The sequence below is a fragment of the Crinia signifera genome, chromosome 1 (assembly GCF_055691185.1).
Source record: "Crinia signifera chromosome 1, ASM5569118v1, whole genome shotgun sequence".
Taxonomy (NCBI): domain Eukaryota; kingdom Metazoa; phylum Chordata; class Amphibia; order Anura; family Myobatrachidae; genus Crinia; species Crinia signifera.
In genome coordinates, this window is record NC_139217.1 from 166,629,938 (window position 1) to 166,651,814 (window position 21,877).

The 21,877-nt window shown below is 42.7% G+C and overlaps 1 protein-coding gene across 3 annotated transcripts in view; it reads left to right on the plus strand.

The window, feature by feature from the left end:
• The window catches only part of EPHA5 (EPH receptor A5), a 311,396-nt gene that overhangs the window by 269,096 nt on the left and 20,423 nt on the right, over positions 1-21,877 (plus strand). For 2 of the 3 annotated variants that reach the window (XM_083176366.1, XM_083176350.1), the window contains exons 8-13: positions 801-906; positions 7,919-7,986; positions 8,358-8,501; positions 16,749-16,934; positions 18,830-18,891; positions 20,409-20,618. In XM_083176366.1, the coding sequence (XP_083032492.1) occupies positions 801-906; positions 7,919-7,986; positions 8,358-8,501; positions 16,749-16,934; positions 18,830-18,891; positions 20,409-20,618 (776 nt within the window). The remainder of the gene's footprint in view (positions 1-800; positions 907-7,918; positions 7,987-8,357; positions 8,502-16,748; positions 16,935-18,829; positions 18,892-20,408; positions 20,619-21,877) is intronic. The other variant, XM_083176358.1, reaches the window with a different exon arrangement.

The window sequence follows — 21,877 nt, forward strand, 5'->3', positions numbered from 1 at the left end:
AATGATTGCCGCTTTAAAAAAAATCTCTCACTTTTTGATTCACACATCTTATTACATTTTGCCCCTGTAGTCTCCAGATTTAAGTGCTGAAGAATACTCTTTTAATCTATTCCACCTTGTGGTGTCTTACAAAAACAATATAATAATATTAATACAATACACAATGGAATATTAAGATATTAATTATTATTCTTCATAGAATCTGATTTAGAATCAGAATCAACTTTATTGGCCATGTGTGCTTACGCACACTAGGAATTTGTTGTGGATTTACAGTGCAGCATCAAGCAGGGATGAAGGGGGGGGGAGGCATTACATACATTACATTAGGACATTATATGCGGGGGACACATGTCCGCTGTGCTGCACAGCACCTAGGCAGCCACCTAGGCAGCCATCAGCGGCGCCACTGGTCTTTGCATTAGCCAGGTAGATAACAATATACGCAGGGATAGTACAGTTATCACACAGGGACTGGGGAAAGTCAGTGAGGCCTGGGGCTGGAGTAGGGCCCTCCCTGGGCTAACTTCTACGCCGCTTACCCTGATAGTCTAATTTTGCCTCCTCCCTGGGGGGGAAGTGCCTCCACAGAGTAGAAGGGCTCCCGTAGAAATTGTTTTGAAGATTCATGTTGCTCCTTATTTGCAGAAACTGATTTTGTGCTGTGGAAAAGGAGACTGTCATAATGCAATTTTATTCTAAACAGTTCTGCAGAAGTTGCAGTCACACAAACCTCTGAGGATGCCTGTGTGTTGCTTATAATTGAAGCTGTAATCTCCATTTTCTGTCTATCTACGCAGCATTTGCAGCAACCGGTGATCAGAGCCAGATTCCTATAATTGCCGTGTCGGTCACTGTGGGGGTTATTCTGCTGGCCGGAGTGGTTGGTTTTCTTCTCAGTGGAAGGTATGTGGAAATGTGTTCTGCCTTCGCAGCAGAAACAAGATAACATATTTGCATTTTATTTGCTCATCAATTCAACTTGATAATGCAAACATACTGACTTAAACTACTGAGGCTCATGTTTACTCAGCTTTATCTTGTGCAAAAAAAATAAAACTAGGGCTTGTGCAATATATGGTAGGGTCATGCTGATTTGCCCCACAGCGAGGACCAGAGTCTGATCACTGAAAGGCTCCAGTTATATGGAATTGATTTACTATAAGATGCTATTGAAAAAGCAATTGTCAATTCCAGTGACTTCCAATGAAAGCAACAGCCAACAGGCCAGAGGCAATAGCTCCCTACTCATCTCATTAATGACACTTGTCAATTTGGGGATTCGACCTTAGGTGCTTGGGGTTCTGGGTCCAGGTGGGTTATTGGGGCTTGTCTGAGAACTGGCCAACCTGTCAGCACACCCGCACATTTATTGGCTGAACCTCATCTATTTCATGTTTTCAGAGTTTTGCTTTCTATCCATGTGAGCGTTGCTCTTCTCTACCATTACCGTCCTCGCACTTTATACATGGCTAGCCATTACATGGAGATTTCTTCTTAATCTCCAACAGTCTCTCATCTACCGTATGTCTCACCAAATGTACACCCAGAATATTACAATGCAATATCCAGTAAATGATGGGTTCTGACTCTTCAGATGACACATTTATTGGTTGCTGTGAGTACCTGTAGAGAGGTTGTTCTGCTGAATAAGCTAGTCTAGTTGATGGACAGCTCTGTACCTTTGTCCTATGTCCATCTTAGTTTTATTGCTTCCCTGCTAATCCAGCATATTCTTGCTCCATATCATCACAGACTTTGGCGCTGTTGCTGTGTCTTTGGGCCTCCTTCTTCTGCTTCCCAGACAGCTTCTTTGCACAATGTCATACATTTTTTGCCAGCCTGCTTGTGATGGATCTGTAGGCTGTAAGCAAACCATGGATCACCCAACACATATATAATAAAAGATAACACTGGGATTCGATATACATTCATGGTACATTGTACACATTCGATTTACTAGATCGAATTCGATATTTCCTTGGCTGCACAGTAGATTTTTCTGTTCGACTTTGTGAAATCGGGAGCGCGCATCGAATCGAATGTAGATCGAAAGTGACACAAAAAACATTCGATTTCGTTTAGGATTCGATTTTGCTTCGATGCATGTGTACAGGGCTTTAGAATAAGCTAAGGTGCAATGTCCCTCTAAGCAGCTGACTAGAACCCCAGTCTGGTACCTCCAAGAAGCCTGGGTCTTAGTAATTACTACACCCACCCCCCTCCCTCACCTGAATTACTTATGTATTGTTGTAATGTTTATCAAGACAATACTTAAATGACTTTTAAAATGTTTTTGCTGTACACAGCCTCATGTTTTGGCAATAATTACACTTACAGAATATGGAAAAAAAAAATCACTCTACTCTCCAATCACAAACTGCAAATTGTGTATTTACAACTGTCATGCAGAGTAAACAACAAACCATATCCTCCTCTGCACAATCTAAATAGTCATTATTAAGCTCTTTCATTTCCTGATATATTTCTTTATTTTCCAATCACTTTCATAATAACTTTTAATTTTCCATTAAAATATAGCCACTTAGCTTTTCTATCCAACTAATAGGATTATTTATTAACCCTGTTCTAGGCAGTGTTGCCATTACAAGGGTCAAACTGACAGTACCGAAGTACTCAGTAGATGGTTAATTTGTCTTTCCAGAAAGTCTCCAGTAATTATTTAGATAATTGGGGTCGACCAAGACAAAATAGAAATGTATTTGCATAAATTGTGACTACTGGGTCCTGACTTGCTGGGAATCACAGGCATTAATGATTGCAATCATAATGCATATTCACAGTAGTAAAATGAATTGCTCTATCTCCAGAGTATGCTTCTTTCTCTATAGCGATGGTTTCGTTTTTATTTTGTGTAGCTCTACAGAAATTGTAGGAAATAATATATTTACAGTTATGAAACCGTCATAACCCTTTTGCTTCAGTAATATATTATTTATAGACATATAGTAAGCTTTGAAAAACGCATAGCGAAATGGGACGTTATTTAAAAAGTAGATACGTTAGTATCTGTTCCTGATTCTCAGATAGAGTCCAAGATTCTAGATAATTTGACAGATGGAGCCACTCTCTTCCATCCGGGGGCTGGTGGTCGGATCGCCAACCGTCAGCCCCCGCCAGCCGCCGGAAGGGGACGTGCGCGCACAAGACGCATGCGTATCCTCTTCAAACAGAGCTCCCCGCCGGTCCCTGACGCTCGCCACCACCTCCCCGCTCCCCCCCTAATCCTGCCTGTCTCCCTGAAGTGGAGACAGGCAGGGTTCACGTGCCCCGCTGACCGGTAAATGGGACACGTGTGTGTGTGGGACGCTCGCACGCCCCAATCAGATGGAGCGCCATCTCGCCAGCGGGGGCAATCTGTAGCAGTGATTCTTAAAATGGATAAGTATACTATTTCCAGGGTTGTTTTCAGAAAGGAAGAGAGGAGTGGGCAGTGTGCAGTCTCGGCACGGCCCTCCCATAGGCAATTAAAGATTAGCTTTTACCACTGCCCCAGACTCCCATACTAACTACAATGTGCTGCAGAGTGGGAGATTTTGGATTCCATTTTGAAACCCCCTCTAAAAACCCTGCATTTGCCACTGCCTCCTCCTTTCTACCCAACACTGTAGTTGGGTAGAAATAGTAGGCTGTTCAGAGTCTGGCACTGTACAGATTCTACTATGCATGCACAGGTCCAGAAAAATGGACAGGGGCCAGTTTTCTCCAGCGATTTTACACGCATTATAGATACACTACTGGTAAGAGACTGATAATTTGCCATAATTCTGGGAATTGGACACTACCTGACTGAGAACTGGATACATCTAATGCAGTCCCTTTTCAATGAAATAGATTGTGTGAGCAATAAAACCTGCACCATTGTAGATACATCACTGGATAATTACAATACTTAGCATACTGGATTGTGTTTTCTGCACCTGTTTTTATCCTATATGCTTTGCTACTTAAGATTTATGGCAGATACTATACAAAGTCATGTGATGTTGGGGTTTGTACTTCTCTCTGTCATTTTAGACGTAGAATATACAGAGTACTGTATGTGTGCATCCGTGCAGCAAGTGTTATTGGAAATTGTATGCAACATTGTTAGGTTGTCAAGTATGAAAAAAAATCCACCTTAGGCTTAGAAGGAGACCATGGGAAACAGGAAACAGCTCCAGGCTTGTTATTTCTACTGTTTTCTAATGTTTATGTTGGTTGGTCCATCCAATTAAGTCATAGGTGTCAACAAAGGAAGTATGGGATGTATATATTGACATACTGTAAGAAAGAGTGCAGTATGTCACCTACACAGTGTGCACACATCTCTGTACAGACAGCACATACTGTAGCTAAATGTATGGCATATTTACCATATATTATATCTATAGAGCATCTTTACACATTCACCTTTTCCATGTATTAGCATTCATCTGGGCCTACTGTCGAATGAGGCGCGTGTGCGTCTCACATGCTTGCGCACCCCATTTTTGCAAATATATGTAACCAAGATCTCTAAATTATACTTACAGTAGTTTTTAAATCGGGTCACTAATATTATTTAGTGAGCTGGGGAAAACAATATGTTTTTTTTTACTCCATACTTGCCTACTTTTAAACTTCACCCAGAGAGGAGACTGACAGCCTCACTTCTGGGGGCGGGGGCCTGATGATCAAGCCCCCCCACCTCCAGCACGGAAAATCCACCCGATTTGCGTGACCTCGAGGAGGGGGCGAGGCAACATGACATGATTTGCATATTTAGCCCTGTCCCCTCCCCAAGGAGGCAGCTGGGCAGATGTGGAGGGTGAGGGAGATTCCGGGAGGATTGCCCACCTTTCCAGGGGCCGGGAGGGAGACCTCCTGGCCAATCAAACATTTGCCAAGGAAACATTTTTATTCATCAATTTGACCTGTAATGTTTACTTTACAGTATATAGGAAATATTGGGGAAAATGTAATAGGATGAGAGATTCAGAAAGTGAGAGATTTGGTAAGAAATCTCCAGGTTTTTTTAAAGCGGCAATCATTTACACTGCAAAATCAGTGTGATTTTACCATGTAAATGATTGGCGCTTTAAACATATGGAGATTTCTTACCAAATTTCTCACTTTTTGATTCTCTCCTATTAATTCCTATTAATTTTCACCCGTAATCTTTTTTTGGCTCAATATTTTTTATTTGAATTTATGAGCGTGAGACACGCTGGCATTTCTAGCAGATATTTTGCACATCTCTCACAGCGATGTTGGCACTCAAAGGGTTAAGGGGCACTCTCAGTGCTAGAAATGTATAAGCTACAATACATTACATGTACTGTAAACAATGCTAAAAGTTGTTAGTTAAAGGGGAAGGGGTAGCACCAGGGCTTAAAGTGGTCCTGACGAGGCGGTGGAACTCATTTCCCTCTGCTACCTACTGTAGTTCCCCCCTCCCCTTCCCACATTAGGCAGAGCTATGGCCAGTGGTAGTTTTTTGGCACCCCCTGCACACTATAATGACTATCTGATCGAGTTACTTTTATGGTTGTCTGCTTAAAGTCCTGTGTCTCAGTCCCTTGTGCTCTTCAGTCCCTTAAGACTAAATATAATATACCATTCTGCATGTAAAATGCTCAACCAGATTATTAGAACGATTCCTGTTCAGGAACACTGGTATTTTTCTTAGAGCTATTGACTATAATGCAAAATACACTACAGGACATCTGTTTTTCAGTATCCCAACATCTACATGCCAGACATTACTGGCAAAATTTGTTTACTAAGTGACAAATTTATATCCCGTTTATCTAATTAGTAACTTTAGTACATCTGGAAGCTCTATGGTAGGTAATGTTTCATGGACAGGTTTCCTGCCATACATTATTAGTGAAGCTGAACCATTGCTAAGCGCCAACATAAACCTGCAGTGGCATTATGGTGTTATGCCGTGTATCATGTTGAGATATGTTTTTATGGCACTTTTGGGGTTTTCATTACCTAATTTTGCATGTTAATGTGACTTTCAGCTGTATACATTTATAAACCTCCAGAGATAACAGAATGATGATGCTTTTATCACCTTTTTAATCTCAATTTAGATAATAAACTATGAGTCATGTAGCAATAAGGAAACACTTTTATATCACTGGAAATTTATTTTGTCTTTTTTTATTCACCCAGAAGAATATCAGTCAGTGTTGTTTGCAGATGATTATACAGCAGCGTATGCGTCACAAATGGTGCTTTTAGATACAATGTTAGTTAAAGGGCAAGGGATAGCACCATGGCTTAAAGTGGTCCATTCCCTCTGATATCTAGTCCTCCCCCTCCCCCCATTAGGCAGAGGCGGGGCCAGTGGTAGGGTTTTTGGAACTTCCTGCAAACTAAAATGCTTTTCTGTTAGAATTACTGTGCAGGGGTAAGGTGGGGGTTCAACTAGTTCCACCTCACCATTACAGGTGGAAAAACTCAGTTCCGTTCCATCCCCCCCCCCACCACCACCACCACCACCACCACCATCACACACACACACACTTTAACCTATGCATAGCATAGTGGTCTGTAACCTGAGTGGTATATTGTGTTGACAATGTTTATTTTGACATGCAGAATGTCTACAATGGGAAAAGGTTGATACATGAAAAGGTTGCCACGCATTTTTCATGTTTATTTTGGTGTCATTGTCAACACCTGAACATGTGGATGCCCAATTTGTGTACCGCATCCCCTGCATGGTTCCCTTCACTCGCCATGCTTCAAGCCGGGTACCTCATTTTGCTATCCCTAAGCTAGGCACACTTTACCATTCCCAATCGGAGTCCACGTAGATGGTAAAGTATGAAATAGTCCAACAAAATGAAAAAAAAAAACTCATGCAGACCTACCAATGTGTCGACCACAGCCATGTTGTCTATTTCCTTGTGTTGACCTTTTAACCATGTCAATCATATGTATGTCAAGCATATGGTGTTAACCTATTGACTGTTGAACCAGACTCAGTCAAACTACAGTACCTGGATACTGGCCCCAGATGCCGTCCGCCACCCGCGTAGCCGCCCCCCCCTCGCATGCCACAATCTTCTGCATGGCTGCGAATGGATGATTTGCATAATCATCCATTCGCAACCTTGGGAGCAGGGGAGAAATCATTCGATGGTTGGCGACCATCGAATGATTTCTCCAGCGCTCACAGATCTGAGACACCTCTATGGTATATCTGACCTGTGAGCGCCCTGTGCGGGAAGCGGGTGGGTAGCTGACATCCACTGACGTCAGCTGCCCACCCCCTGCACCCACATCACTAGGCTATTTGTATAGGAACACCCAGTATTTTCATGGGAACGCTGGGCGTTCCCATGGGCTGTGCCCTCGCCACCGCCCCCACCCGCACTGCAAGGTGCCACACCCTGCGCCTGCAAATGCGCAGAAATGTGCACGCGCAGATGCAAAACATTGGCCCCCTGTGCGAATGCACGTGGAACCGATTAGAGTAGAACAAGGTCCACCGTTAGAAGCAGGGACTCATGTATAACAAGGCAACTTCAGAAAAAAATATTTGTGGGATCCTGCAAGCATTAAGTATCCTCAAATGTACCCTAGTGGTACTGCAGCCGATATTTCCGGTAGCAGCTGTAACCACTATGGGTGTCTATGGGGCCTTAGAGCTGCCACATTTACCAAGGTGAAGATGATGTTAGCTCGTTGCAGGCTACATTTCACATACATTACTGGGAGAGTGTTCCTCCTGAACCCTCCCCGGCAATGGGCGTCACACATGAGTGGTCAGAAAAGTGCACATGTACAGGAAGGAGTATTGAACAGACATTTTATACAACATATAAGGAAAGGATTAACAATTGTGTATAAAGCGCTTGTCTTTGTGATCATGTTCTTAAAGGAAGTTACAACAGAAATGTCTTGATTTCTTCTATAGGCGATGTGGCTACAGCAAAGCTAAACAGGATCCAGAGGAGGAGAAGATGCATTTTCACAATGGACACAGTAAGTACCATAGGTTTAACAGTCCTGTCTGTTTATGCTTATCAGCTTTAGGGCCAGATTCTCTAAGCTTCAAAAGTGATAAAATGGAGAGTGATAAACAGCCAGCCAACCAGCTCTGTCTAACATTTTTCAAACACAGTCTGTGACATGGCATGTAGGAGCTGATTGGCTGGCTGTTTAACCATTCTTAGAATTGTGATTTATTTCTGCTATATTATTATGTGTTTGTCTCCTTGTTTTAAATAAAACTAGAGAAAGAGGTATTGAAGATTTTTCACATTTTATGTTATCATTGTTGTTGCTCTTTTATTATCCATAACAATATAATGAAAACCATGTTTGTAGCACTTTGATGACTAATAAGAAGTCAGTTTTCTGTTCCTCTACAGTTAAACTACCAGGAATAAAGACATACATTGACCCCCATACCTACGAGGACCCAAGCCAAGCCGTACATGAATTTGCTAAAGAGATAGATGCTTCCTGTATAACCATTGAGCGGGTTATTGGAGCAGGTATTGCATTACTGTTCCTCTAAACAGTGATCTGTATTCTGTATAAATTGTAATATATTTAATGAAAAATTTCAAATGCATTTTGTGCGAAGTTTGTCATCTGAATAAATGTTTGTGGTACAAATATTTCCATTTTCCAGACAAGATAGGAAATCAATTTAAGATTAACTTAAATGTGATGTTTCCACCATGCAAGTGCGGTCCTATGGGCATTGTTTTCCTTTATACCCTGTTCTCACTGCAAGCATGTTGCCTTTTAACACAGGTTTTTTTCAGTGTGAATGGGTCAACCCGTGTCTAAATTTCCGGGTCTCCAACCCTTCTTTTTACCCGTGTTTGAGATCCGGGTATGCAGACACGGGTTGACCCATTCACACTGCAAAAAAAACCACATGTTAAAGGGCAAATTACCAGGTAGAATTGCTTCACCTGGGAATTTGCCTTAGCAGTGAGAACGGGGTCTGGCGCCGCAGTCCCCCGGCATTAAAATGCTGTGTAAAAGCCATGTTATTCACACTCGCAGTGTGAGCATGGCATTAGGTTCCCTTCCTCATCAGTGCTTACAAGTCATTCTATTGCAAATTAGTTTCCCCCTTCTTGGCTGAAGGCAATTAGCACCATTAAGGCCCATCAACACCTTTTTTTTCTCAGAATGCTGAAATGCTGAATTGTCACTGCGAATTTTGGTAATTTTTTATCGTTGTGCAGTGAAAACCATTCTAACTAGTTGTATCTCCGTCTGGTATGGGAATTGTACCGTTGCAGAACGGAAGTCAATCCAGAGGGTAATTAAAATGGCCCAACGGATAATGGGTACTACTCTCCCTTCTGCTGATGACAGATGTTGTCTGCGTAGGGTGCATAATATCTTAAAAGATGGTACCCACCCGGCTAATGGGTTGTTTGTATAACTGCCTTCGGGTAGACGGTTTAGTTGCCTAAGGAATAGGACCAGTAGGATGAAGAATAGTTTTTTTCCTAGGGCCATTTTAGAATTAAATGCTAGTTTGGGTCATGGGGGGAGGGTAATTGGGACTTAAGTTTTATGGTAAATTATCTGTGGATCATTTTTGTATTTTATTATATGTATGTATTTGGATGGATGCTAAACTGAATTTTGTCGCCCTAATTGGGGTGATGACAATAAAGACGTATCTAATCTAATCTAATCAGATGCACCAAGCTTCAAAAAGTGATAAAGTGGAGAGTTAAGGCCGCCATACACTATGCGATTTGGCCCCGATTTGGCAGAGAAATCGGACCAAATCGCAGGTTTTGACACCCGGTCCGACCCGATGCGCGGTCCCGTGCGCATTGGGTCAGAGTCGGGACGTCGGACCGGCTGCACATAAGATAAATCTTATGTGCAGCCGTGGGGACTCTGAGGACGCCGGCGAGGGAGGGGGGCGGGAGATGCCGGCGAGGGAGGGGGGCGGCAGGGGGAGCCGGAGCAGGGAGCTGTCATGCTCCGTCCGGGTAGGGGGGGGGCATGCCGCTCGTAGTGCGGACGCTGCGGGGGGACACAGGCGGCAGTGACATAGAGCCGAGCGGGGGGAGCCGGGAGCTGTCAGCACTGAAAAAAAAAAACACCATACAATGAATGGTCAGCCTGTGATTAGCTGAGCGCTCTCTCAGCCTGTCAGCAATTGGCTGAGAGAGCACTCAGCCAATCACAGGCTGCCCATTCATTGTATGGGCTTTTTTTTTTCAGTACTGACAGATCCCGGCTCCCCCCGCCCTGCTCTATGTTACTGCTGCCTGTGTCCCCCGCAGCGTCCGCACTACTAGCAGCATGCGTCTGTCCCCCCAGCCGTCTTGCAGCATCCCCCGCCCGCCACCTCGATGTCCCCGGCCCCCCTGCTCGCTCCACATTGCAGCTCCCCGGGAGTTGCAAATGATACATCGCACATCAAGTGCCAAATCGTGTGTCCCCCTCCCGGGGAGCTGCAGGAGGAAATCAGGTCCGACTTGTCCTTAGGGCAAGTCGGACTAATGTATGGGGGCCTTAAGAAACAACAAGCCAATGAGCTCCTGACTGTCATTTTTCAAACTTAGCCTGTAATATGACATTTAGGAGTTGATTGGCTGTTGTTTATCACTCCCCAATTTATCACTTTAAAGCTTGTTGCTTCTGGCCCAATGAGAGATACAGAATGTATTTTAAGTTTATGGACAGTATATGGCAAAAGCATGGCACCCCACCTGACATGTTCCCAAAGAAAACTACTTCAACATTTCTTACACGTGTGTCCTAAATAAGTTCCATAATGTGTCCTATGTGATTCCATATGACTCAGCTGTATCAATGCAGCACTCTGTACTGAACTCTGTATGCAAGGACGTAACTATCATGGGTGCATGAGTTACTATGGGGCCCATCCTCCCTATTTAAGTTCCATGCATTGTATACTTTTTTTTACCATTTGACCTTACAAACAGCACCTACTATCAGTTGCGATTTTTACCTATGGGCTGTAGAGCTGCAGCCCCCCCAGGTAAAATCTGCCACTGTAGTGAATCCAGATGCAGTCTGTGAGACTGCACTGGTTTCACTGTGACTGGCTGTGACTTCCTATTGGAAGTCCGACCTGCCAGTCACCAAGGCAGTCCCATTGGGAGATGTTCCCTCCCTCTGGGACGCCTTTCTGTGAGCTGCTGTGCAAAATCGGCAATTGCGCATGTGCAGCACCTATATCCAGTAGCGCACGCAGGGGGGGTTTCTGAGTACCCAGAAACCCCCCTAGGAGTCTAAGGACCCTCAGCTGAAAGCTGAGGGTCCCCTCTTTCCATCGGTATAAGAATTGTAAAAATCGGCCACTGGGAACCGGAGATATCTGTCTTCAAAGCAGTGGTCCCCATCCAAGCCTGTTAATTGTTATTCCCAGTCAGATATTTCAGGTTCTGTCTGATGGATATATTCCAAAAGCTGGGACTCTTCCCCTTTGAAGGACACTAGTAGCTTGTCTCTACTGTTCCCAGAACCAGAGATATCAGCCTTCCAGCAACTGGTTACTGCTCCAGCTCCACACACCTTGTATGTAGTATTATATACTTTTGGGCAGATTGCTCTGTCTCCTGAACTCTGATCCCCTAGTCCCCTAGTCCCCAATACCATTTGGTAGGTGGGGTTCTCTAGTTTTTCCATTAAAATCTAAGAAATCTATTTCCAGGAACTGGAGATATCTGCATTCAAGCAAGCTGTCCTCCCACCAGAAAATTATGTATAATAAGCCCACTCCACTATATTAAACATCCTCTACCACCCTGGAAGTTATGTATCAGGGCCCCATCATTCAGCCCAATGCCCCCTTCTCCCACCCCATCTCCCACCATCTGTGCAGTAAAGGGGTAATTAGTGGAAATTACTGATCCAGGCCCTACATGCTGAGCGGTTGATATAATACACTCTACCACCTGCAGGACATCAAAGCTTCCCCTACCGCTAGAGGATCAGTAGGGGCCTCAATACATTGCTATGCCCAGGGGTCTACACTGCTGTTGATGCCCCTGTATATGTATGTATGTATATATATATATATATTTTTTTTTTATTATTATTATTGTTTATATACATTTGGTCTATCTATAATACTGTAACTGGCCCGGCATATACTGGGTCACCTAAGTGTCCATCTCCGTGCTTTGCTCCACCCCTCTGGAAACCCCCTTCTGAAAATCCTGCGTTTGCCACTGATATCGGTACTGCTCGCACGCTTGTCCCGGTGCCTGTCCTTTGTATTGTACAGGCACCGGGACCAAGATTCCTTCTATGGGCTGTTGCCGAAGCAGCCCATAGAAGCTGGCCGCATGCGCAGTACCGATGTTTGTACTGCGAATGTGCCAGTCACAGCTCCTGTCATCATAGTACAGGCATCGGGGACTGGGAGGAGAGCAGGTCTATGCAGCGGCAGGGGGATGCCTGCATCACAGTACCCCCGCGCCGGCTGCAGCCAGAGGCGGCCCCCCTCCCTTAAGAAGGTATGTGCCGCCACTGCCTATTTTACCCACAAATATCTAGTTACACTTCTGTCTGTAGGAATTATTGGAATTTAAGTTCAGTTAAGTGCATCCAAACTGAAATCTAAATTGCAGTGTAAAAATAAAGCTGTCTATAATTTGTGGGCTACAGTACACGCAAAAGCAGCCAGTATTTACCCTGTAACATGGTTTGTTCCAGATACAAAGTTACTTGTTGTAATGAATGTGAATTCATTAGGCTTTGAGAATATTTGTTAAATGATCAAATTTGAACCCATAGTTAAGCAGCCTTAATAAGCCAGTGCAATGAAAGGTACAAAACAATCTGACTATGGGGTAGATGTACAGTATGAAGTAGTGATAAGGGAGGAGAAGTGAGCCAGATGAGAGGTGGCCCATGGCAACCAATCAGCTGCTCTGTATAATTTTATATTATGCAAATGATAGCTGTTACTTCCGTACTGATTGTTTGCCATAGGCCACTTCTCCTCTGGTTTACTTCTCCATTATTACTGCTTCATACATCTGCCCCTGTTTTACCATTCACTGTATTACAGTGCATGTATGTTGCAAACGGCTTGAAATCAAATACTGCCTATGTTACAGCAGTTGGAAATTAGATTTTACTGTACATTTCTAGTGCTCTCTCCTGTTTTGTGCGGTCGTATAAAATAAAAATAGAAATTTATGCAAAATTCCATGTGTACTTCTATAATTTCATAGATATTATTAAAGAAATTCCCTTTATTTCCAGTGCGCTGTATGTTAGCATAGCAGGGTTTTTTTCCTGTGTTTTTAAACTTTAGTAGAAAACTGGGAGCATTGAACCGTTCTACATCTGTTTTTCACTAATGCCTTAGCCAAAGAGGTTTCTTTACCACCAATAATTATTTTGTCCAAGGCTGAATATTATATTCCTCAAGGAACACATTAGGTAGCAATTTTTATAATGTAACATTGTGTTTATTAGATCTTAAACATAGTGACTCGCTTGCTTTTGTGAGATTGCATTATGTATATTTCCATGATCATGTATCCAAATGAGTGTTCAAGCTGAAAATATACAGTACTGTATGTATTTAATGATCTAGAATTATTTTAACAATTATACAGTATGCCTATATTTACTGTAACTTAGTGTTTGTTTGCTTTTTCTGTATATCATTTTACTGGCCATTTACCCATTGATTCATAATCACGCTGAAACAAAAATTTTGGACTCTGTACTGTTCTGTGCAGGAAAAAAGAGTTATTGGGAGGTCAGATACTGTAAATTATTGGTATGTGGACTATAATTTAATCTGTACTGTAGCTGTATTCACATCCACGGTTCTGTTACACATTACTAGACAGCATATGAAACATTTTATTACCTGAGAGATGTAACCTTTGAAAATCAAAGAGGTTGAGCTGTGTGTTGTAAAACTTTACATCTTTGTAAGAACTCACATATGGTTCATTTGGAAAGATCAAGATGGATCTGTACATACTGTAAATATTATAGTAATATGGTTGTAGAAAAAAAAAAATACTTCCACAATTTATGAAATTTGTAATGTATTTAAGATTTGCAGGAGATTTTAATATAAATAACGTTGCTTTTGCTAGCCACATTTTTTTCAACTACAACAACCATATTGACTTGTATTTTAAATGTGCTGTTTTGAAATGGGAGCATTGTGGTAAGACTGCTTTGTTTCCTGGTAATACATAGCAATAACAATAAATTTCCCTGGAAATAAAAAACAATAATGATTACTATCCCTGACCGAACGGCCAGCAATAAATACCATGAGCTATATACAAATCTTGACATTCCACCATTTATTTATTAAACAGCCATGACAAATGTTTTAAAGCTGTAATTACCACTTAAGGTGGAAAACATTTCCTTAAAATCAGAAGCTTTCTGTACATCCTCTGTGATTACGTATACTGATTGGTTATTCTTCTACTACATTCACTTCTTATAAGCTTTTAACTATAAGAGGGGCAATATTTCTCTAGGCTATAACTACTTTAGGTACTTGTGTATTTTGGCGGCGCCCGATTTCAGCATCGTGCGATGAACGCATCGCATCGCATGCCATGTACCCGATGGCATGCGATGCGACGCGATTTTGACCACCTATGCGATGAAAAATCGTATAAGCACCCTAAAGGGTGCTTACAATGTTAAATGCACCCCCACGCCACCCCCCCACTATAAACGTTAACCCCTCGCGTGGCGAGCGATGCGGACACCTGTGAAGCCCGCCAGGGGACGCGGATACCTGTGAAGGTATCCGCGTCCCCTCGCGGGGCTCGCTGCGCTTGCCACGCTTCGGGCTCGGGGGCTCGCTGCGCTTGCCACACTTTCTATTCTCAACTCCACGCCGACGTGGATAGTGGGGGTATGAAAAGGTTGTAGGACGCGTACCGCCGCCCCTCGCGTGCTCGCCACGCTTCGGGTTCACGTTTATAGTGGGGGGGTGGCGTGGGGGTGCATTTAACATTGTAAGCACCCATTAGGGTGCTTAACATTGTATAAGCACCCATTAGGGTGCTTATACAATGTTTAATCGCATCCCATCGTATGGCATTGTATGCCATGTACAATGGCATGTAATTTGAAAATTGTATGCCATCGCACACTATGGCACGAAATCGCGTCGCATCGCATACCATCGCATGCGTTATGGTATGCGATGGGCGCCGCCAAAATACACAAGTACCCTACTTTATTATTCATGAACAATTATGTATAGTCCTCTTTTCCTCCCAAGTTGCCTTTCTTTCACATTAGATGCATATATGTAGTGGTGGCTCCTACAGCATCTCATTGTAGAAGGGGGTTGCCGCTGTCCGAGATGCCGACATCCCTGCTGCGGCTCCCTTCAGCGGTCCTGGTGCCTGTACAATGCAGGTGACAGGCCCCGGGTCCAGTGCATGTGCATACCCCCAGCTTCTATGGGTTGCTTTGGCTGCAGCCCAAAGAAGCCAAATCACGGTGCCTGTACAGTGCAGGTTACAGGCACCAGGACAGGCGCATGCACAGTATCTGCCTCAGTACTGCACATGAGCGTACCACAGGTTCTATAAGCTGCACTGTAACCCATAGAAGCCAAAGAGGTAGCCCCAGAGAGAGGGATCACCTCCCAATGGGACTTCTGTGCAGAGACTGGCTGGCAACTTTTAGCCTGGGGGTCAAGTCCAGAGCACCGGTCCATAAGTAACAGCGTATCGTTAAATCAAGGTTTTTAGTTTAAAAAATATGTATTAAGGCTGCTCCCCTGTATAATATCAGGACACCACAGGCTACTCCCCCTGTTTTATAATAATAACAGGACACCACAGGCTGCTCCCCCTGTATAATAATAATGCCATGACACCACAGGCTGCTCTCCCTGTATAATAAAATGAATGCCATGACACCACAGGCTGCTTTCCCTGTATAATAATAATGCAATGACACCACAGGCTGCTCCCCCTGTATAATAATTTATTATACAGGGGGAGCAGCCTGTGGTGTCATGGCATTTATTATTATACATATACAGGGGGAGCAGCCTGTGGTGTCATGGCATTATTTTATACAGGGGCAGCAGCCTGTGGTGTCGTGACATAAATTTTATTATACAGGGAGAGCGGCCTGTGGTGTCATGGCATTATTATTAATAATAATGCCATGACACCACAGGCTGCCTCCCCCTGCATAATAACAGGAGGACACAACAGCCTGCTCCCCCTGAACACATTAAAAGGAGGACACCTCAGGAAACAGCAGAATTTTTTTTTTGTGTGTGTGTTTGATTCTTACATGCTGCTGCGGCTCCCAGCTTCTGTTTGCTGCTTGATGCTTCCTGCGGCCACAGTCCCCGACTCCCTGTCCACTCCTCCGCCTGCCTGCCAGCTGATCCTAGTCCTACTTCCTTCCAGACGCATGGGCGTATGGCGTCATCGTCATGACGTCCAGTCCACACCCAGCGTCTGTCACCGCCAGGCAGCAGAGGGAACAAGCTGCCAGGCTCTCTTCCACATAGCCCTGGAGGCCGGCGGCCATGTTCCTGTAGCCGCGGCCATATTTTAAAAGCCTACAGGAACATGGTTGGCTGCAGTACTGCAGCCCATAGGTAGAAGCCGCCACTGTATACAGTACAGTATGTATAAATAAGTCCTATTAGGTGTCTATTTGGCTCTGAGATGCAAGTTTGCACCAACCATGGGTATTATGACGTTTATATGTGCAATTCATGGCTTGAACAACTTAATATTTTTTTACCTGTGCAGGTGAATTCGGGGAGGTTTGCAGTGGTCGGATTAAACTACCTGGAAAAAGAGAGTTTTCTGTTGCTATCAAGACTCTTAAAGTTGGATATACTGATAAGCAGAGGAGAGATTTCTTGGGTGAAGCAAGCATAATGGGACAATTTGACCATCCAAACATCATCCATTTAGAGGGTGTTGTCACAAAAAGTAAGTATTGCTGATTACAGTAATAAAGAAATAACTTCACAAATGAAAAACATTAGCTACAACTTATAAAGCTCTGTTATAACTATAAAATAATTGTGGAACATGGCGTGTGAACAAGATAATGGATGTACCAAATACTGTACTTGTACTATAAGCAGGGTTGTCTACTTTATAGCTGTCCTCTCTGGGACAGGGCAGCCAGTTCAGTGTGGCAGTGGGATGGGGGGGCCGGGGCCAGGGGTGCGGATGAAACATCATGTTTGGGGGCATGGCCAGCTTGTCCTTGTGGCGAGCGCAGCGATACGCGTCCTTTTCATACCCCCACTATCCACGTTGGCGGGGAGTTGATTTTATATATTGTGGCAAGCGCAGCGAGCCACCGAGCCCAAAGTGTGGCGAGCGCAGCGTGCCCCGCGAGGGGACGCGTATTACTTTACATGTATTCCGCGCTCCCTCACGGGGCTCGCGGCGCTCACCACGCTTCGGGCTCGGTGGTTTGCTGCGCTCGCCACACTATATAAAATCGACTCCACGCCGACGTGGATAGTGGGGGTATGAAAAGGTCGGAGGATGCGTACCGCCACCACTCGCCACGCTTCGGGTTCACGTTCATAGTGGGGGTGGCGTGGGGGTGCATTTAACATTGTAAGCCCCCATTAGGGTGCTTATACAATTTATAATCGCATTGTATGGCATTGTATGCCATATACAATGCCATACAATTTTAACATTGAATGACATCGGGGGACATCGCGGAACATAGCATCGCATCGCATACCATCGCATGCCTTATGGTCTGCGATGCGATGGGCGCCGTGATAGTACACAAGTACCAAGGATAGTTATGATAGGCATGAAAGCCACATGTACACAAGACATAATAGCAACTTTCTATGCTATAATCCACTCTGAATTGCAGTATGAAATGTTTTACATGGTAATTATGAAACAAAACAACACACCAAAGCGATAACATTTTTATCTAAATTTCAAATAAACTACGTGTGTAAATATCACCGCTATATATTGACAGAAAGATAAAATAATACAATAATATTTTAATTATAGCAAGTGATCTTTAACACAGAACACGATATGAATATTTACAGAAAAACATTAGCATTATTACCTTATTGCACAGTATGCCTTCAATAATTCTTTGCAAGATAAGAGACTATTTAAAACATGATTTTCATTTCAATGCCAGGAATGTTTTACATATTGTTTCAAATTCTTTCCATGTTGTAAGTTGAAATTATATTCCATTTTTACTGTGTTATTTGCTGTGTGATCTTGTTAAAGCAAGCCACTTGGCTTCTAATGTGACGTCTAATTTGCCATGTTATTTGTGTCTTTAATTTCATGCTTCCTGATCCAGAGCTAATGTGCTGAACAATTACTTTCATAGTGCTGCACACAGATGAGGGAAATGTAGAAGGGAACACAGTAATATGCATATATATATATATATATATATATATATATATATATATATATATATATATATATAGGGCAATCATTAACGACGCTCGGCCCCCCCTGCCATCGGCCACCTCGCATGCAGCATCACCAAGTTCACCAATGTTCACGCAGCTGAGCTTTTATTGGTAGACTGTGCACACACCAGAGTACAAGGTGTTGATGCTGGCTGCAATCAGCAGCAAATATATGGTGCTATGCATTGTTGGAGGGAGGGGGCCCGAAACCGGCATCTTGCCTAGGGCCCCATGAGGTCTATATCCGAATTTGACTTCACTTTACTTTATTATCACCTTATAATAGAGGTCACCTCAGGTATTACCCCACATTACTTTTCATATTGCAGAACTTTTTTCACACATTACATTCAGTACTAAATGCAATGGGTTTTTTTTGTTTTTGTTTTTTTGCTACAGGCAAACCAGTAATGATTGTAACAGAATACATGGAAAATGGCTCTCTGGACACTTTCCTAAAGGTAACTATTTACATTGAATAATTATGTTACATTGTATTTGGAGATAATAAATCTTGTGTGACATAAAACAGTTCTGCACATTTATCAACCACCAATACCAGGGCTACAGTTTCTGAACTTCTTCACCATTTTATTTTTGAAAGCAATGTAGCAAATGCATATTTATTTATTTATTTAGACAGTCTCTAAATCATTTGCCACTTATATCGGAGTAGCTGTAACAGATCAGTAATGTGGTATCCTGTGACAAGGCATTCATAGATATAAATGATTTGCGCAATATGGAACTCAGCAGTCAAAAAACTCAGCATATTGGGAAATAAAAGTCCTTTGCTAAAGTTTTGAAAACACAGCACATTTTCAGTAGATTTTACAGAAAGAACTTTACACTAATGTTACTTTAAAATTACAGCTTACTTCATTGCCAAGGCAGTTTTGTGACCTTTGATTGCCGTGTAGATCTTTCATACACACACACATTATCTGAGGCACTCTTCCAAAAGATGGCTGCCAAGCGGTGCTTGTGTGAGATTTATTACACTCAACACTGTCCCAGTTTAACCTTTGCACAAAACCTCAATGAGTTTTCACAAATGAAAATGTTTTGTTTAGAATTACTCCTAACTTTAGGTCTAGAGGGAAACTGAGATTTGAACGTGTATTGACAATTACCATATCTACCAATCATTTTTCTATTAGACCAGAAAAGCTCAGCATGCAAGTGATTTAATATGACAGTGCCCTAAGAGGTTATCCCAGTATTTCCGACAAATATTGTATTTCTTCAGACATTTGCTACAGTAGGCTCTCAAATGAGTTAGCCCTGTGCTCACAAGCTATCTTATCACACAAACTACTACCCGTTGTTCCCACACTTATAGTGTTACTATAACCGTAACACCATATGCATAGAAGCCGATAATGTTTACACAGACTAATTCCCTGTGAAATACTCTGATAGCGTTCCTACCATGTCTGGTTATGTATACATACCGTGATGGTGTTACCACAGCTTTCTGGCATGCATAAACATACTGACAGTGTTCCTTCTGTATCACCTCCTAGCCTTCAAACCCAGATGGATACTGCAGTTTTTTTATTTTATTTTACAGTTTGTTATATAGTGCAGCAAATTCCGTTGTGCTTTACAATAGGTATGTACAGATGGAGCCGCTCACATAAGTGTGCGTCTCCTGGCACGCCATGCAGCATCCTCACTGTCCACCAGAATGGGGCATGCGTGCGCGAGACGCTCGCATGCCCCATTCTCATATATACACTGTTAATACAGCTCCTACCTTACACACACTGATAGTGATCCCATACCTCCTGATATACATATAATCACTGATCCTGTTCTTAACAGATCCTAAACAAATACAAATGCTTTACTAACAATCTATTTTTTTTGTAGTGTAAGAATGGAATGCTTTTGTCGGGGTAACACATACTACTTGTGTAGCAGTTGCATAAATAATTTGCTTTATGTAAGTTCTTTGTGAAACTTCCTCCCACAGAAAAATGATGGTCAGTTCACTGTGATTCAGCTAGTGGGTATGCTGAGGGGCATTGCATCTGGAATGAAGTACCTGTCGGACATGGGCTATGTGCACAGAGACCTGGCGGCTAGAAACATACTCATAAACAGCAACTTGGTGTGCAAGGTGTCCGACTTTGGTCTGTCCAGAGTCCTTGAAGACGATCCTGAAGCCGCATATACAACAAGGGTAAGCCAGTGACTATCTATAGGCCATCCATGTATCTTTACATTTCACCTCTTTTCTACCATGTCACTGAGCAGGAGCCAGCATTTTAGTGACACCCCACAAATGTTAAATTGGAAAATAACCACTGCTATAACAAGAGCCTATACAACACTACAATGAATACACCATAAGCCACATCATAATTACCTAGGGGAAAATACGTATTTTGCATATTGAATGGCAATATTATAAAAATTAAAAAAACAACAGTATATGGCAAGCTGCTCCCCTGCCCAAGACACCTCAGTTTAGAAATTACAGAGTTGAGATAAAACTGCAGTGTACTGTAGAGTAGTTGGTATAGGGCAGGCATGTACAAACTATGGCCCTCTAGCTGTTGTGAAACTACAAGTCCCATCATGCTTTGCCACAGTTTTACTATTAGGGAATGCTAAAACTATGGCAAGGCATGCTGGGATGCGTAGTTTCACAACAGCTGGAGGGCCATAGTTTGGACATGCCTGCTGTAGGGTATCCCATAATAACGCCAGTTCGCCATAATACAGTATATATTGCTAAATATGCTTAATAAACTATACAGACAATGCAGCACAAATACACAATTAGTAGATAAAACATATTTTTGTTTGCATCGCTGTTCTGCATAAAACTGTGCAGAGCAATAGAGTTCAAAGGACAAGGTTTCATAGCACTTCCAACTGCTTTTTATTCCAGTACAAATGGTAAACCCTATGATAATAATATGAGCTGTGGTGTTCTAGCAATTCCCATTTGTGGTCACAGTTCTCACTGTACGGTTTTATTGCTTTCCGCATAACAAAGGAAATGCAGCTAACCCTGCTACATCTGTACACCAGGCCCGGGGTATTTTATTATTAAGTTTAAATTTGAGCTGTAAGTTCAACACATTGTGTATTTGTAGCCAGCACCAGAACGCCGCAGCTCAGATTTGATTTCCGCATCTAGTACGTGTACTGCACTTGACATTCAGAACCATAGCTTTCCTCTTTTTTGTACTCTTGTACTGTTTATTGCTTTCATCCAGGACTGTAATAACTGTTCAAGAAGGAAGATTACAGCACTACTCTTGAATTATCTGTAAATGGAGTTCAATTCATTATTTTGAAATGCATCATGTGACTCATGACTTTTATTTTTCTCCGGAGACCAAATCATTACCAGTTTTTCGAAGTGAACATTTTATTTTCTGTATTACGCTGTCTGAGCTTCAGTGATGTGTGTGTTCATGGTTGTGAGGC